The 19,202-nt window shown below is 33.7% G+C and overlaps 1 protein-coding gene across 4 annotated transcripts in view; it reads right to left on the minus strand.

Annotated features, from left to right (window-relative positions):
• Positions 1 to 19,202, minus strand: part of LOC550899 (UPF0769 protein C21orf59 homolog) — an 85,371-nt gene that overhangs the window by 8,115 nt on the left and 58,054 nt on the right. The window contains exons 2-5 of one of the 4 annotated variants that reach the window (XM_006570858.3): positions 17,615 to 17,947; positions 10,374 to 10,661; positions 9,164 to 9,357; positions 5,974 to 6,293 (exon numbers count right to left, since the gene is read on the minus strand). The exons of 1 other annotated variant lie outside the window; for it this stretch is intronic. In XM_006570858.3, coding sequence (XP_006570921.1) covers positions 5,974 to 6,293; positions 9,164 to 9,357; positions 10,374 to 10,661; positions 17,615 to 17,819 — 1,007 coding nt within the window. In that variant the 5' untranslated portion in view covers positions 17,820 to 17,947. Of the gene's footprint in view, positions 1 to 5,973; positions 6,294 to 9,163; positions 9,358 to 10,373; positions 12,264 to 17,614; positions 17,948 to 19,202 lie in introns of those variants that run through there. 2 more of the 4 variants (NM_001327956.1, XM_006570857.3) reach the window with 2 other exon arrangements.

Genomic DNA, 19,202 nt, shown 5'->3' on the forward strand with positions numbered 1-19,202 from the left:
TTATATTAGTCATGCGATAATTGAATTTGATGGATAATCTTGAACAAACACAAACGTGAATGTGTATCTAGAAACAGGAGAGAACCTGGTATTGTTGTTTATGCATCGTGTTTCTGATTGTCACAAATAAACTGATGTATGGTTTCCTATAATTTCGGATAATATACGACCAAGTTTGATTTAGATTAGTTAGTTTAACGAATTGTAAATAGAGTTGAAGATTAACTTAATGGAAAAATATAAATTACTATGAAAATTGGTTAACGATAAAAATTAAATTTAAACTTTATTTATAAGGGAATATTTCAATAACGATCGATCTTAAACTTTGTGATAGATGCAAAGACGCAACAATTTTCGATATTAAATAAATGAAACTTTTCTTCTTCAAACTTTTGAATAATAAATATCTCAAAATTGGATATAAACTATGATATTTTCATTTGACTTTAGGACAATTAATTATTTGTAACAAATATGCCTCGATCTTCGAAAAAAATAATTCAATTGGAAATTAATTAATGGTATTGTGGCCAAAATTAATTATGCGCTGCGTTTCGAATTCTGATACATAGAGAAGAGAAATTGATTACATCGTGGCAGGTAAATTGATCGTCGTGGGACACCGAAAAGCCGATGGGAATTTCCAATTAGCAGCAATTCCAAAAAGCATTCGAATCTTTGACGAACAGATTCAAATCGAGCGTTGCCTCTTTAAGGCGAATCATTTAAGCAAAATTCGTCATTGCTTTTGATTTCGATTCGTGACTGGTTTTATTGATATTGATTCATTAATATCGATAAAAATATTGTCGAAATTCTACGGTGAATTTAAAGGATCGATTCAATTTAGAAATGAAACTTCAAAGGACGATGAAATCAATTTCACGGAATTTGTTCCTGTTTTAATTCATTTTGAAACTTTTGGGTCACTTTGATATCGTAGATTATCTTGAAATTTCTAATATGCATCGACGATCTCTGATAAAAATAAAATTACTCTAAAATTATTCAAATTACTCTTCAAATTAATTTTCGCTTCGCTCAAATTTCTAATAATATGTTCATTAAAATTTTGAATATCCTATTTGTGTTAAAAGAGAATTAATTTAACCCTTTATCGATTGAAATTGTATAATTACGATCGGAGAATAATAATAAAAAATTGTTTAGATTTTTTTACTTTGAAGTTCAACTACTTTTGAATTCGACTGTTCGCGTAGCTTGCACGACAAGTAACCGTGAGATACCCTTAAGGAAAAAAAAAAAAACTCTTTGAAAGCTTCAGTAGCAGTTTTTGGCAAGCCGACAACGCTATTATCTTTCCCCGCTTTGTTCGATCATCTCCTTTCTGCACGATACCTTTTCCTTTTTTTTTTTCTCAATAAAACTGAAGAGGTAACAATGAACTTGAAAGAAAAGATTCCCTTCCCTCTGTTTTCATCTCTAAAGGCGCAATGACGATTAAAAATTCGACGAAACATAATTTTCTTATGCTTGTAAAATTTAATTTTTTAAAAATTTAATTTGTATTAAATTGGATATCAAATTTATTGGGAAAGAGAGATAATATCAATAATTAATTTAATTCTTCTTCTTCCTATAATTTATCGGGCATTATCGATGATTAAAATATTTAGTGATAAATATTCTCTTTGTAATAAATTACTTATCGAATTTCTATACCTTGGTTTTCCACGAAATCTCTGGTTTAATATCAAAAGACAAATATTCACGTTCATTCATACATTGTGCGCGTGTACGATACGACGAAGATGCATGGAATTTCAAGATATCGCTTGGAAAATACAGGGTCTCTCAAAAGGAAAGTTCGATTCGATCCATAATGCACGATATGCAAGAATAAATAAAAACGAATAAAATATAAACAATTGTATATGTAAAAATAAAATTAACTCGTGTGAAATTTATGATATTCTTTTCTTATTGGAGAGATATTGCCAACTGTATAAAATAACACAAGTTTTGAATCATTCTATAGTAATTCATCGATTTCACAGACTGCAAGACGCCACCTTGTTCGTTTCCCATTGAAACATACCCTCTATGGAAACATGAAACTCAGAGTGATGTTGAGACTTCATTCCATTAATATATCCAGCATTGCAGTTACCAAGTTTTTGAGCATTTCATCAGCATGATGTTCCATTCTGTATCATTTCATCGTTATATTTTTCAAAAATACATTATTGAATTCTTTTTTTAAAGAATGATACGAATTTCATTGAAGTATGTAAATTAAACTACTGAAGAAAAATATTTAAATATCTGTAAAGAGAATTTAATGACTACGATTATATTATATTTATTGATAAAGTGAAGTATTTATTCTACTTGTTTAGTTTATTCCATTTATAATAAAACATAAAATATTCCCATATTTTTTAGATAGATGCATATTTTGTGATATTTTCTTAGGACGATAATTTTTCAGAAGTAAATTATATTATAATAATTATATAACAAATTTATATAATAAAATTACTGATGTTTTACATAGTTTGATACATATCTGGAATAATACAATATTTTCTCAATATTAATTGAATATTTTTCTTATTTTTCTTGTTCTGAATAAAAATCTATAATCTAATTATGACAAAACAAGTAGAATGAAACAATCAAACTAGTATATTAATTGAAAGATTATAATTCATTAATTTTCAAAATAATTCATTTAATCCAAGTCTAGAAATTAAAATTCCCATTTAATCGAGAAAATTTCGTGATATATTTTACTACATATTCCTTACAATTTCTGCCGGATAACCGAACAGTGAAAAATAAATCATAATTTCCGTTCATGTCGGTGCTCTCGTATAATTCTTTCGAGTCAAAGCACCCTTCCATTTATAGCTCAGCACGGGAAAAACTCAGGCGACTCGTAGTCTGGCAAATAAAGTTTCCTATTACTACGTCAACTGGAACTTCCACTATTTACGCGAACTGCGTAATTTCATACTTTCGTAATTTCACCACGAAGATCGAGCAAAGAATCGTCCAGTTTTCTCATCTCAGTTAGAGAGTTATAATCGACGAGGAAGGAAATCGATGAAGATTAATGTTTTTTAAGAGGAAATTATCATCTATTATACAAGACTTTGCAAATTTATGGAGTGTACCATCATTTGTGATAGAAATTAAAATGTGTAATACTTATTTATTAAAATAATATTTTATCGTAAAGGCGACAAAAAAATTATATATACATAAAAATATATTTACTTTCTATATATTAAATTATGAATTTTAGTTTAGTAGTAGGAGATATTAGTATTGCAATCGCTCGTTAAGTTTTCCAATTAACTTTACAGATTAATTTTCCAGGGATACGATATAATAATAAGCGAGTTCAAACGTTCAGGTTGAAACGTTGCAAATTTTCTGGTTAACATCGTTAACCATGTTTTCGAATTTCAAAAGCATTTGAACGCTCGTTTCACGTAACAAAATTGGATCAAATTCTCATTGTCTGTATTTCATCGTCCCTTCCCTCAATAAAGATAATCGTATTTTTCTTGTTTTATTATAACAACTATTTAGCTTTTATTTAATAAATTATTGCAATTATTTTAAATTACTTATTTAACACAATATACTTTATCAATCATGATAGTATTTTGCAAATAGAACGAATAAGTGTAATTTATTAACAAAATGAAGCTAGAAGTTTATACAAAGAAATTCAGGCATTTTTCTTCAACAGAAAAGATATAAAAACTATAGAGAATAACTATTTTATAAATAGTTAATATAACACCGATACTATAAAACTTGCGTATAATTTTTCAGGAATAAAACTCTTTTAATTTACGTTAAATCTAAAAACTTTCCAATATATAATTTTATCAATCTCACAAATTCTCACAAAATTCTCTCTAAATTTTTCTAAAATTAAAAATAAAAAGAAATAATATCTCTTCAGAATTCTTCCAATTTATGTCAAGTCTTTCCAACACTGTTACTCTATTGCAATTTCTCTCATCATTCAAATCTCGATGATCAAACGTGCAAGTATCATAAATGTAAACCGTAAAACCCTCAGACGTCGAATCAAACATGAACGTCTGAAACTCGAGAGACGGATAGAGTTTAAAGATCGGAGTACAAAGGGTTAAATCGTGTACAGGAAGTAAGGAGCGGATCGATCGTCCGTGAAATTTCGAAGCTGTATAGATCCGATTCGGTAGAAGGCTAATCGAATTCGGTGCGCAGCGTTCACGTTATCCTGGTGATAGGATATCTTCGGTTTGTCGCGGTCCAACGGTGAAATTGACCGCGTAATCATCCGATATCGACGCTTTATCGGGCTCGGTGACCGTGCACTGTGGATATTTATACACGATACCGTGTTTTATGCCTGTTCTCGGGCACAAAGGCCGCTCGATAGCTGTTTTCCACCACGAGGACTCCTTCCCATTCGACGCTCTCCGCATCCGGTTTTTCGATCACCAGCCGAGGAATCCCGGATGATGGTTTTTCACGGTGATCGAGTCGAAAAGCGTGCGAGTTGAAATGCGAGGAACGCAAGGAGAGGAGGATAAAAAACGAGGATAACGTTTTTGCAGATTTCTTGATTGATGGTGGAAACGTGTTGGATGGATTTTGCTGGCGGTGTAATTTTTTTTAAAGGTTACATCGGAAGGGTTTGTATCGGAATTCGATAAAGAAATTTTCTTTATAGATGATGCGGATACAATGATGATGAATATTTTGCTCCTTTTGTGAAGGAAGGAGTATTTTCTTCTATCGCATATATATGTATATCGATATATGTAACAGTTTTCGTTGCAAGAATTTTTTTTCTAAATAAAAACGGAAAGATATACAATTCTTCGTGACACGCGTCAATAAAAAATAATAGTGTCATACTTATTTCATCGATGCGGCAAAGAGATAATATAAAATTCATCAAGGAATTCAATCTCTATAAAGCATAAAGCATCTAATCCACTTTAAAGTCCTCGTATAGAAGGTTGTTGCAGGCAACAATGGGCGTAATTGCGAACATTCTGCAGGATTATAATTTTCCAGCTTTCCTATTTTCGTTCGGTGAATAGAGGGAATTATATAGTTGGCGTCAGTGGTTCGAAGTTTCCGTCAAAACGGAACGGTGAAAACTTCTAAAGAACATCAGCTTATGAATTTCTTCAAACCTTACGCGAAAAGGCAATTAACTGTTGCATAATCACAATTTGAATATTTCTATTCCGAGTGTGGCAGAGAAGTTTCATTCGATTACAAATCTTGGTGTTGATACATTTCTTTCTTTCTTTCTTTTTTTTTTTTTTTTACAGAGGAGGAGTAAATTGCCAGGAGAATTGCTCATGCACGATCTCGAAATCTCGTTGTTGAAACGATTATCTGCTTAGAATTAACGATTCTTTTAAAGCACCTATTTTTTGCTGCTAGATTGACCAGAAGCCCCGCCGGTTCCAAATAACGCGATATTCTGAATACCAAGGTGAATCGCCTAAAGCCATCCAAGTGTTCCATTAACAACGTTTATTTTCGTTTGACTGAACCCCGATCATTAGCTGTGGCTAGTAACATTATTGCTCGTAACAGCAACAGGAATAATGATATTCAATTTGAATGCGAATTTCGATAAATTATAATTTCGATTATAAAATATTCTATCTGTATAAGAAATAGAAAAAAAGATATGGGATATCTATTTTTCGCAAATATAATCTGATCTTCGTGACAACTATAATTTCTAATCAACACGTACTTAACGAAGTTAATTCGAATATCATCAAATTTTCAACAATTCTTATAGCCTTCGAAACATACGCTTTCTTCTCCATGGAAAAAGAAAATTTTGCAAGCAGAACGAGAGGAGGCTAAGAAAAGAGAGAGAGAAAATAAAACACAACTAAAACACATAGGAAAGTAAGAAGAAGAAAGAAAGAAAAGAAAACGTTTGAGATCTGTCGGGTTAACGCTTACCCCTGAATGGAGTACGAGTTTGGTATCCCATCCAGGCTTTCCCTGCTGATGTCGTCGGCCATGGCGACCTTCAGCTGATGCCCAAAGCTCGCTAGGTCTTCCCTGAAAGCCTCGCTGCCGGGCGTAAGGGCGCCGCTCGTCAGTGGCAGGGGTGTCGCGTTACTCCCTTCGCCCTCCCCGCCCTCCTCGCCCTCCTCCCCGCCCACGAGGACCACCTCGTCTTCGTTGTAGATCTTGAAGTAGGCGATGGTGAGATATATCACCGAGATTATGAAAGACGGTATCGGAATCGCCATCGCGTACACCAGATTCATGTACACCTGCGGGTAGACGTATCACGTCACGAATGGAACCACGTTGCCTGAACGAACGTCAACATTTTTCCTCTACTTCGCTGTTTCGAGGAGAATTGTTGCGCGTGGACAAGCAGAGATTTTGTAAGAGGATCGCGAAAAATTTGTCGCACGGAACGTTTTAAATCGTGGTTGGAATTTTTTCCCTCCTGTTTTGCTACAGTTTTATCGATTTTTCGACTGGAAAGTATCAATGTAGAGCAAGGAAATTAATAGTTGGAAGGATTATTGAAATATCTCGTAAAAGTATTTAGCTGTATCACGTTAACTCGTTGCGGATGAATACTCTTTCGATTTTGACTCTCTATTCTTTTACGTAAAAATAAATTATTAAATTAAAAATTATTTAAAGAATGTATATGTTATTATTCTACGAATTTTTATTATAAATATTGTACATGTTAAAACTTAATTTTATTTTATTTAAGCGACGTTTTCGTTCGCAAAGTAATCTAAAATTACTAAATAATTACTAATAACGAATAAAAGAGATAACAAAGATAACAATTTTTCCAGAATCTCGATCTTGTCACCACTAGAAGTATGATTAAAAAGCTGGAGAAAAATAAAAATCTCTTCCATATATATATCTCATTTCTCTCTCGAGCCATGTTTTCGTCTCAACTTTAGAATTTGATGGAGTCAAATATTCCATCTCGAGGGTGTCATTAATTTACGAATAATTAACACACGCAGAAAAATGGCAAGCAGACAAGATCGACGATGTTATCGTCGCTTTATAAGAATGTTCGTCCCATCCTTCTCCCTCTTTCAACCCTTCTGTTTTTTTCCCCTTCTCGTTCGCACGGATTCAATTGGAACCGCGGCTGAAGAGGTGGCGAGCGAGAAATTTTCTTTTCTTGCTGGCCACGCGGCACGAGTTTCATCGGTCCCCGTCTTTGTCGTCGGCCAGGGCATTCAGCCTACTTGAAATGCATTGTTCGTCGTTGTGCAGGTGGCTATGTTTCCGTAAACGTAACGGAATTCCAATGCCCGCGGAAAATCGTTTTCCACGCCGAAATACTGATGGATCCAACGCCTGTTTCTTCTTTAAAAATCGCTTCAGGATTATTCGTCGAACCGTGGACGATTAATTATTTTTTAAAAATTCTTTCGTTCCTCTTTATCTTGAATTCTCTCTCTCTTTTTTTTTTCTTACTCGATTCTCGATATTCACGAGCCGAAAAATTTGCTTCGTCACGCGAAATGTTGAGAGCAGCCCTGAAGATTTTAGCTTCAAAAAGAAAATTGCCGATTCCATTATTATGCAATTACATTCTTCGCTCGATTTTTTCGATTTTGCCTTTCGATTTCGTCTTTCACGATAACAATCGCGGTTCTTTCTTCTTTCTTCCTTCTTCCTCCCTATTGTAACGTTCTCTCTGATGCAACCGCCATCAATTACCCCGACTTTGAGGCTCTTTGTGTCCCAATTAAAACAGATACCGATCTCGGTTAATAATGAGCACTGTTACGTACTTTATACCCATTTACAGAGAACGTTGTTGTTCCCCTGCATAATGTGCTATGTCCTCAATAGGCACCTGCAGTATCGATTCACGAAGACGGTAAACTTGTACGAAAGTCACACAACACGTATAAAAGACCACTTTCGCGTGACTTGTACGTGCAAGTACCGGCGTTTGAAATTCAGTAACCTGGTTACACTTCGAACCGAAAGACACGTCACCGCAATTCGATCCCCCCTCTCGATTTCCATCCAACTGCAATTGGCAATTCGAATTATCTTCCACTATGGATAGATCAGAAATCAATATGGCATCGATGTTACGTCTCTTAAAAAGGAAACTTTGGATTTATCGAGCAAAACTTATTCGCTTCAACTTCTGGCAATGTCGATTCCAAATCGTTTTGGTATCTGTGAAATGCATCCAATTTGATTGAGTGGTTGGCGTAGAGGTAGAAAGATATTTGAGAAGATTCTTGTGCCAGGTTTTTGCATTTGTTAAGCGATGGTACGATAAAATTTATTGATTTTGATGCGTGGATGGAAAACTTGATCTCTATTTGCTTCAGAATTACGCCTTTGATTTTATTCTATAATAATATTTAATAAGTGGTTTTCCAATTTTTTAGAAGAGGTTCAAGGGAAGAAGTTTGAGAGATAAACTTTTTGTTAGTAGATGTGATTGTAGATAATTTTTATGGAAACCAAGGGAAAAAAGGGAATATACTGGAATTCGAATTTGCGAGTCTCAAATCCGAAAGGAGCTTGAAACTCTATCTCTTCTTCTTCTTTATTTGTTCCTATTTGCATTTTGGATATACAGATCCCTATATCTTATTTTTCAATTGTATTTCCACATAAGATCAAGATTCAGGGAAAATTGTTATCATCTACATTTTTCATACAGAATATAATACCACGAATAGAAATCTACTTTCAACTTTTTCCATCCCATTCCATTAAACTTTCAAAAACAGCAAAGAGCTTAGGATGAAAAGAAGAAAGAATCCCTTATTTTTGATGCAAACGCGAAACAAAAATATATCAAATCATTACAGAGTGTACGTATAGTATAAAAATAGGATAATTGTTTGCAAAAAGATATCACTCTCCGATCATGATGATTTTTTAATAGATTGTCAAAAGCTTTTCTTCGAAACAATTGGATTAATCTTAAATCGAATTTTTATTTAATTTTGATTAGAATTAATCAATGCTATTTATTCAACTTTCTGATTTATATCTCATCTGGATTAATTTTTAATTTTAAATAACGAAACCTTCACAAAAAAAAATTCAAGAGTGGTATCTTTTCAAAAATATTTACTTTTAAAAGTAAGAAAGGAAAGATAGAAAATTGTAGAGAGACCTGCCACATGTCGAGGTCGCTGATGACTATCCCGGGGTCCACTTTCGAGTAGTAACAGCTAAAGTTCTGCCCTATGATGGCGTACTGCCGGTAGAAAATACTGCAATTCAGCATTGGAGGGTATCCACAGCCTTTTACGTTGGGGAACAGCTTGGCCCCGATGAAGTACCACTCGGAGTCGTTGCCCATGAGCCCTGCGAACTTCGCCTCGTTATCATCCAGTCCTCACCGTCTCGTCGACAAACATTTCCCATCGAGGGGAGGGAAATGAAAATGGCGGGCATTGTTAGTGTTGCTTCATCGAGCGACAGTGTTCGATTAATTCGAGTGTTCGAACGACAACGAATTTTGCTGTTTCGTTAGTGGAACGCTTTCGCTTTCGCGATCTACCCGCTTCTCGACATTTAGAAATTGGAATTTCAACTATCGCGCGGGGTTGTCGATGGTTTATTGCCATCGTTGCACGCGAGTGCATTTGTCATCATTTTTGGAGCAAGAGTATATTTGGATAGAATAATTAAACCATGCCGAAGTGAAACTCTCGTTAATCTCACGGAGACGTGTCTATATTTGATTTCTTTGAAGTTGGTGATTTGTACTTAGTTGTGCAATAAATTTTTATAATTTTTTTACCATTTTTCAGATAAATGAAATGTACGTCCAATTTAAAAATGAAAATGGGATTAAAAATGTAATGATTATCATATAAATACTGAATTATGTGTATGACTATTTCTTTTGCAAAGTTACTTTCAATTAATCCACTCCAGAGTACAATATTTTTTCGAAATGAACTACATATAACCCCACATGACTTATTCAACAGAATATTGTATCGAGTCATGGACATAAAAATTTTCTCAATCAACAATAGATTATCCATAAGAAAAACAATAATAATAAAAAAGAAACTTCCCTCCATATTTATCATTTTATCCAATTAAAAAGAGAAAGAGAGAGATAAAGATTTAAGAAACTTAAGAAATCTTCTTGTCATTCTTGTTTTAAACATTCACGTTTCCACCAAACGACACGTTGCCCTATTATCTTCGAACAACAATGAAATTCAACGTAGATATCGAACTAATAGTCTCACAAATACTTCTACGATAATTAATTACAATGATCAACGAATAAGTCTCGAGCAAATTTTATAAGATAATCTGGCTCGTATAATTGAAAACACCATTAGAACACACTTGTTCTATACCTGTAGGAAAGGGTTTCGGCAGTCCTGCTTCGTCGTCCTCGGCGAAATCCTCGTCAAGGTCCTCGACGTAATCGTACTCCCTTAGGGAGCGGTCATAACGCGGTTTTCCCATCGTCGTGCTGTCTTCGTCATCCTCGACACCTCCTACCGCTCCGCCTCCCTCACCCTGTCCATCGCTATCCTCGGACGTATTAGTCGGTAGCTTGTAGTTGACGCGTATTTGCGTGCAATCGTACAGCTCCTTGGTGCAACCCTCTCTACAGGATGTCCATGAGCAGTTGCTCGTACCTGGACTCAACGGATCGTTCATGGGCTTTACGTTTGATGAGGCGGCACTCGTCAATGACGAGGATTTGACGGGGAGCAGACAAGACGAAGAGACTAGATCACGACAGAGATTGGTGCACGCCGAAAAAAAAATGATGATTATGCATCCGTAAGGGGAGGTAAATAGAAGATCGAAGAGTTTAAATTTCCGAAGGAAGTGATTTCCTTTTGGGGTGAGAGATGTTGGAGAGATTGGAAAATGAATACTTGAGAATCTTTTTCTAGTTTGCTGTTGTTTCTTCCCGCGCATATTTATAAAAAGTGTTTGCATTACATCCTTTAAAATGGAATAATTTTTTTAATGTCGAACCAAATCCAATTTTAGATGTTAGAATTAATTTACTAGACAACACGAGTGAAGAAAAAAAGTACTGTTAATTATTTCAAATTGTAAATTTATTAAATAAGTTGAAAATTGAAACGACAGCAAGCTTAAATTAAAATTAAGTATTCTCATACAAACTATATATAAATGTGATTAAAAGATACAATTTTTCGACGTGCATCGTGTTACACGAGACAATCAGAGATAAACGAAGATAGGGGAAGTTGAGAGACACATATGGGGTAAGTGTCACGACCTAAAAGAATCGAAGCGCATAAATCGTTGAAAAAAAAAGACAGGATCAGAAGACGAGAAGGTGAAGTTGACCAGGGAAGAGAAAAATGCACGGTGACTTTTTCGAGAATCTTGAGAACAGAGAAAACTATAGCAAAAAGTTTTCAACACGGTCCCTGAGGCAAGTTACGAAATCCTTGCCCTGACCTCCTCGAAACTTTCATGGAGGAAAACTCTATGATGTAGTCGTCACACCTTTTGGATAATGTCCAATTTCCGAAGTTTCGTACGACTTTTTAAAATGCACGTTGGTTACTGATGGCTCGTATGGGCAGCCACGGTTCGAGTCACGTGCGCGGAACAGTGCGAAAACTTCGAAATTAAATTAATAAATTTAGCGAGATTTGTTCAATGAAAAAATTTGTTGTCGAACGATGAATGGAAATTTAATGAAATAATATTTTTAGAAATAAATACTATAAATTGAGATTTCGAGTGAATTTTCAAATTGGAAAAAATTGAACGATCGATTTGTTTCTGAATATTGTAATATTGCGAGTCTATTTTCGCAATTTAAGTGGAAATCTTAATTATTACTATACTCATGTTGATGGTTAATCCGAATCGTTAACTAACCATGATTGCAAAACTGCTCTCGTGTTGGGGGATGAATGTAATCTAACTTCGTGCATTTTCTTCCTTGAGCAAATTTGCCCTCGTATTCTCGGTAAAATCCTATTACGAGATATCTAAGTGTAATAATCTTGGCTGGTAATTATCGTTATCACTTGTCCAATTGCAGTTGAGGTGCCAAACAACATTATCATCACGAATGACAAACGTTTTGAATCTTCAATTAACGAGATAATGAAATAACGAAAACTGTAGAATATATATTACGAAAATGTTATAAGACGTTACACAATATTTCAATAGTTTAAATTTTTAATCATCTTTCGTACAATTGTTAAATTTTCTATGGAACTCGTTTCAATAATTTTTTTATTATGCATTTAACGAACGAAATAAATACGCATTCAAGGACTCGAATGTATTAATTTAAAGATACGAAAAATTTATATCAGATTTAACGAAAAAAAAGTTGCAATTTAATCATTTGAACGAGCATGAATAATAGAGAAGATCAAAAGTGCAGTGAGAGAGAGTGAGAGAATAGAGAAACCATAACAATTAATAGAATATGAAATACTAACGGAGATCAATATGATGAAATATATATATATATAATGTTCAGAGAATGAAAACTCATTCACACACATATATACATATATGTAAGAGAGTTGGGAATTGCAATTTAATGTATGTGTACTCATTGTGAAATCATTTCATTATGTATTTTAAAAAAATGGGACGATATATTTTAAATAATTTAATTTTTATGAATTCAAGAGTATTAAGAAAATTTTAAAAATATTTTTTAATTCATATTTCACATTTCGCAATTAAATTATAACTAATTAATTCAGAATGAATTAACATCTTTCAATAATTAAGAGAATTATTGTTTAATTATTAGTAAAACCTCTTAATAACAAAGCAATTTTTGAAGGGTTGAAATCAACTTTAAAAAGTTTCAGTATTTTTAAATAGACGCATAGAGGAAAAATTTTAAAACGTTCAGGTTTTTAATACTCTATCTGTCTTTATAGTGAAAAAAAATAATCTAGAACAGCAAAATTGTATTTAATGGATAAAAAAATAGTATAAAAACTTTAGGAAAATTTCTTTCACACGTCGTCTAATAAAACTAATCCTCCCAACTTCTGAAACCAATTCGAATTATTACATTTAATTAGAAAAAAAAAAAAAAAAAAAGAAAAAAAAATAAAGATTTCAAAAGATGTGTCAATACTTTTGAGAGCCACTGTACATAACCCAGCACTGCATGTGCATCTCGAAGCAGACGTCGGAACACTCGATCGTAAGAGAATACCTGCAGCGTATACGGCCGCTGGCATTCGACAGAGGACCTGAAGTGTAAGCACGAGGGTGACGAAAGAGGGAACACAGAGAGTGTAGGCACAGGGGTGGGCACACGTTCAGATTGCTCGAGACCGGCTCGAATACCGGCTGTGAATACAAAGACACCAGTTGCGTCGATCTTAGCCCTCAGTCTCCGTCTAGTGCCTCTTTAACGGAGCTATTACGTCGATATATCGATAACGCCGTCGTTTACCGAAGTTTCCGGGGGACGAGCACAATTTGCAGACCCGTTTCTTGTCGCGATCGTTCGCATCGATACGTGTACGGATTCGAGACACGCATAATTTTCCGCCGACGTGTCTAGACATTAATTAGAGGGTTACCGGAACGCTCTCTGTTTGGTCGAGACGAAGGAACGGTATATCAACCCTTAACGATCGTTTCCAATGCAATGCGGGTGATGATTCGAGGGTTTAAGGAATAATTGAAAGACCGTAGAATTGGAATTTTGTTTTTTTCTTTTCTTATGGCAAAGAACGACGTTTGATGAAAGAAAGATGAAATATCAACCCCTAACAGTTATTAATGAGATTGAGATTGAAGGTTTGAGGAATTATTACAGTCTGTACAACTGGAATTTTCGTGTTTGGTGAAGAGTATCAATCCTTAACATTCGTTTTCAATGCTTAAGTTAAGGATTTGGAGAATTATTGTAGTCTGTACAATTGGAATTTTGTTTTCTTAAAGAATGATGTTTGGTCAATCCTAATAATTTTTATTTCAATATTTTCAAGTATTTTAATATATAATCTATTTATTATGTTTGTAGCTCATAGCTATAACCAGATTTCAATGAAATTTTTAGTACAATGACATAATTGTACATAGAAATGATATAAATTTACAAAATATATTTTTTAAGTTTTTAAAATATTAAAAATTTGGAGGTTTGGGGAATTATTGAGATTATAATTGGAATTTATTTTATAGAGAAGAAAGATGGTTTGTTTTATAAGTTTATTTAACCTTGATAAAGTTTAATCCTCTATTCATTAGACTTTTAGTGCGCAATTTATTCTCTATATAACTTATATTAAGCTATTATGAATATTATGAATATAACTTATATTATGCTATTACGAATATTTGAAGTTTAGAAGTATTATCATTGATAATAAAACAATATTTATAAAGGTATTTTAATTATAATAATTTTAATTTATGTACAATAGTTTTAATTATTGTTATTATTGGTTACGATTCTTCTTTATTAAAATTTATAAATAAGCAGTAACCTTATTTATAATTCAGCAAAGATTGATCGAATGTTTTATAACGTTTAAATATTCAAAGGGGTCAGCAAAATGATGCGTTTTCAATGGCAATCGATATCGTTATCCGTAAATATTCGAACGAATTATTTACACAAACATCAAAATAATTTTCATATCATTCAAGCATTGAATTATTTATAAAAAAAAAAGAAATCTCAATGAAAGATGATACATCCGTTTATCATGACTCGAAAACACGATTTTCTGGATAAAAGAGGCAAAAAGAGGATTCGTACGGTTATCGAAACATTGTTAGAGAGAATTATGACTGTCGCGTGGTTTTTCAATGTACTCGAAAAATTTGATTGACGGCATTGAACGTTGCCTGCTCCGTCACACGAAATTTCAACGTTTCAACACCCCAGAAAGCTCTCCCGACCTATCGACTATTTCTCCCTCTCGTTTTAACCCTTCTATTTAAATCTTGTTTCCATGAAAATCAACACCGATGTATCTGTTGAAAATAGAGACGGAAATTTAAACGGAACATCGATATCTTGTTCTTCTTACCTCGATTAAAATAATATTTTTGTACATTTCATGCGAGAACAATTTGAAAAAAATTAAAAAACTGTTCAGTTAAAAAGTTTTAGTTTGAATTTATTTCTTTATAATGTTTTAATATCATTTATTCTGTTAATTTTTAATGTTTCATGTTTCGTGTTAGATTTGATCTTTCTTTGGCCGATTATTTGCTTATTTTTCCCTTAATTAATTCAATATGATCGATGCTCTTCTGTATTATTTCTATTTTTAGAAATTTATTTCTATTTTAGAAACAAAGAGATATACAGAGTGGATAAAGTAACTTTATTTTTTCTTTAAAATGAAAGGATCGTTTACTTTTCTTTTTTTTTTTTTTCTCTCATACTATTTGTTCTTCCTTGCTCTTTTTTTAAAATCATGTGGGCGTTATAACGATGTAAATCGATAAGGCAACACGGCAACAGTTATAAAAGCGTATAAAAATGACACGCCGTCGTTAACGGTTATGGGGAATAATATTTGCCTACTCGAGATATCAAACGCTTGTTGAAATGAATAATCGTCGGTAGGAACATTCGACCGATTTGCATAAATAGCGTTACGATAACCATTTGTCTTGAAGAGATATAATAAATTTCTTTTATTTGCTTTCGATTTCTTCCATTCCATATCTCCGTTGGACGAATCAAATTTTGTTCGCAAATAATCGTAATTATTTCTTTTCGACAAGATCTATCGTTCCAAAAATGAGAGACAAAAATAACTTCAACGTCGTGCCTCGCCTTTTCATTAAACGTCACGTCCCCTCTTCGTGGGGATACATTTCTGTCCTCTTTCTTTGAATAATCAAGGAATAAAAAAAAAAAAAGAAAAAAAAAATCTCTCTCGACTGTGAATCCGGAATCGTATAATTTGAATATTAAATTAAATGTCATTGCCTTCGCGACACGGGATATTAAATTCGTCGCGCGAGGACCGTCTGTCTATCAAAACAGCCCTCGTTATACGACTCCGCTCGAAATAGTTTTCTCAATCATTCATGCAAATCGTATATTCCGAGGGTGACCCTATTTCGTGAATTGGAACGAATCGATTTATACACTCCTTCTACGCATATCCCGTCTTTACTGGGATTAGAACGAAACACATATTTTCAATTCTATCTCACGGTTCTTGTTTCGTGTTTCTGGCTCTTGGATAAATAAAAAAAAAAAAAATGTAAATTCGATAGATTTTTTTGAGAAGACGAAGAAAAATGAAGAAAAATTCGTATATTATTTTATCTTGATTTTCTTAACGAGTTAAAAAATGTATACATATATATCTTTTTTATATATATGTATAAAAGGGATATTCAATTTCTTTCTATTTATGACATTCCATGTTGGATGGAAATGGAAATTAATTGCGAACTTTGCAGTCTTGTAAAACTGTGGTAGAAAGCTTTAATTGGAGACAATTTCATCGAAAGCTTTCTATCTTGTTGATTTAATTAATTCATAGATCGATTTTACTTCTAATTGGCCAGATTAGTTATCATTCATTCATCGGTCGATCGTTTCATAAAGGATTAACAAAATTTAGGTTTGACATTAAGAAATAGAAATATTTCCTTCGAATATGTCAATATATCGTTGAATAATATATATATACAAAGAGTCGTAAATAATTAATTATCCTTTAAATAAATTATCTTATACAAAGCATTTTAACCATTTACTATAATATTTATCTTGCGAATTATAAATATTTTGATGCGAAATGTGAAATATAATAAAATTGCATAAAAGAGAAATATTTCTGATGTTTGATATCAAATAATATCGTGCATATTTGTTAAAGCAAGTACAGTATTATTCCTAATACTCTTTTACATTGCTTAATGCATATACAAACATACAATCAGTACACATACAGCTACGTGATACTTAATCTCACACCATCGAACACATATATGAGGAATTATCGAGAAAGTACGAGAGAGAATAGAAAAATAACGAGTGTAAGAGAAAAAGGGATCCAGTCATCAGAGCATCGCTTTGAAAGAATCTACAATTAATGTAATGAAATGTGTTGAAAAATTATACATTATTAAGAGAAATTCCAGAAAATATACGAAATTAAATAATACATATCCATTATAATAATTAATACGAAATAAATTCATAAAAGAATTAACAGGAACAGCTATCAACAAAAGCCTAAAATAATCTCTAAAAATACTATACCCAAACTATTCTCAACAAAACTAACAAGACAATAAACTTCCATCTTCGCTTCATCTCAACTACATCCAAAAGGAATAAATCACCATATCAATATATTTAAATATATATCGAATAACTCACACGTATAGAATCCAAACAAAACTTTCAAAGACTTTGATTCAAACTTCGTAATCACGAAAGATGGGAGGGAGAAAGAGTCTGGCCTCTAAGATAAGTAAAGAGTGATCCTCTTAACCGAGAGAGAAAAAATAGGGATGAGAAGGGGGGAAGAAGATTGGGTTCTCATGCAACGACACAACGAAAGCAAAACACCGATCGGACGAAAGAGGTTTTGACGATGTTTGAGATGCGACGATTGTTCACCTCTCCTTGACTCAACGTAGGTAGTGATACACTCGGCTGGCCGAGTGTCGAACTGCATGAAGATGGTGGTGAAGGCGGGGTCGATGACGAAGGGGACCAAGAAGAGGAAGGCAAAGAGGCTGAAGGTGCTGAGGAGGATGAAGAACGCGGTCGTGTAGAACAGCAGCTTCTGCAGGAACGTCTGCTTCTCCTTTTCCTCCGCCATCTCGGAGAACAAACGGCAGTGCTCGTTTCAGGGATGCACCTAGTTGACGTCGTCGTCTTCGTCGTCGTCGTCGTCCTCGGCGTGCTCGCTGACCGTCGTCACGTTGGACGTCGATGAGGCGAAACGATCTGCGAATTCGTCTCGTGTTTCACACACCCCCAACCACCCCTTCCTACCACTTTGTATCGCGTTTCAAACGATCGAGCTTTCTCTTTCTCCGCTTGACACGGTGAATTTCGACACGGTTTCCAATAGATTTAGAATTGATCGTTTTCGATCGATTGATTATTCGATCACTACCTCACCTCGAGTGCTTCTATCTTCTAGAGTTTAAGAAAGTTTTTAGGAGTGGATAGAAACATTATCCTATAATACCGTCACTTTGTTGTTGGATGTTAATTGATTAAAGTCAAGATGTTTCTTGAAAGAATTTATCTTGATTGATTTCATAAAAATTTTAGAAGAAGGAATGTATATATATATATATATTGAGTTATAAGAGAACAGCGAACCGAATTCTTTCTTTCTTGTTTCCAAGCAAGATTTATCGAGGCGCAATAAAAATCCGAAAGTAATTCCTACCGTGACTTTTCACTTTGTACAAGTGATTCGATCCGGCTACAGTTTGAAACGAAGCTTTCCACTATACTGGGATTCGATAAATCTTCCTGGAAGCTATGCGATATCGATTACGTTTTCAAGATCCACTCTGCTCGAATATTTCTACAAGCAAAATATTATTGTTTCGATGAACGTCAAAGTAAGGAAAAAAAGAATATATAAGATCGAGTAGTAAACAAATCTTTCGCAATGTTCTTAAATTTTAATCGAATAAGTTTACGAATAATTTTGGAATATCTCGGTAATCTTATCTTGCAAATGAAGCCTCTGTTATTCTCGAATTATCATTCGCGGCTCCAATCCTCCATTTATCCAAAAGGCACGTGCCAATTTCATAGTATTAGCCGTAAGAAATTACCATAACAATGAAGCAACGACGCGATACGCGAGCTTTCCATTCACGTCCTCCATAATAGAGTCCGTGGATTAATTCTATTTGGATCTCGTTGTGCTGGAAACTTTTACTGGTGTTCCATCCATCGAGACGTTGCTTTTTCGGGAAAAGTTTGATTCGGGCCGACAAAGTTCAAACGAGTTTTCACGAGAACTCTTTCAACGGGATGGATTTCAACTCGGCGAAGCTATATGACAAGATAAAAAAAAATTTTCTCTGTAATCGAACGTTCTATGAACTCTTTTTATTTAGTTTTTCTGCAACGCGTTAAAGTATACGTATGTTGTGTAATAAATAAAAAAATTCAATCGAGGAAAAGAGATTTATTAAAGTATTATTACGTCACAAACGAGATTTTGATCCTGCAA

Source organism: Apis mellifera, linkage group LG1 (assembly GCF_003254395.2).
Source record: "Apis mellifera strain DH4 linkage group LG1, Amel_HAv3.1, whole genome shotgun sequence".
Classification (NCBI taxonomy): Eukaryota; Metazoa; Arthropoda; class Insecta; order Hymenoptera; family Apidae; genus Apis; species Apis mellifera.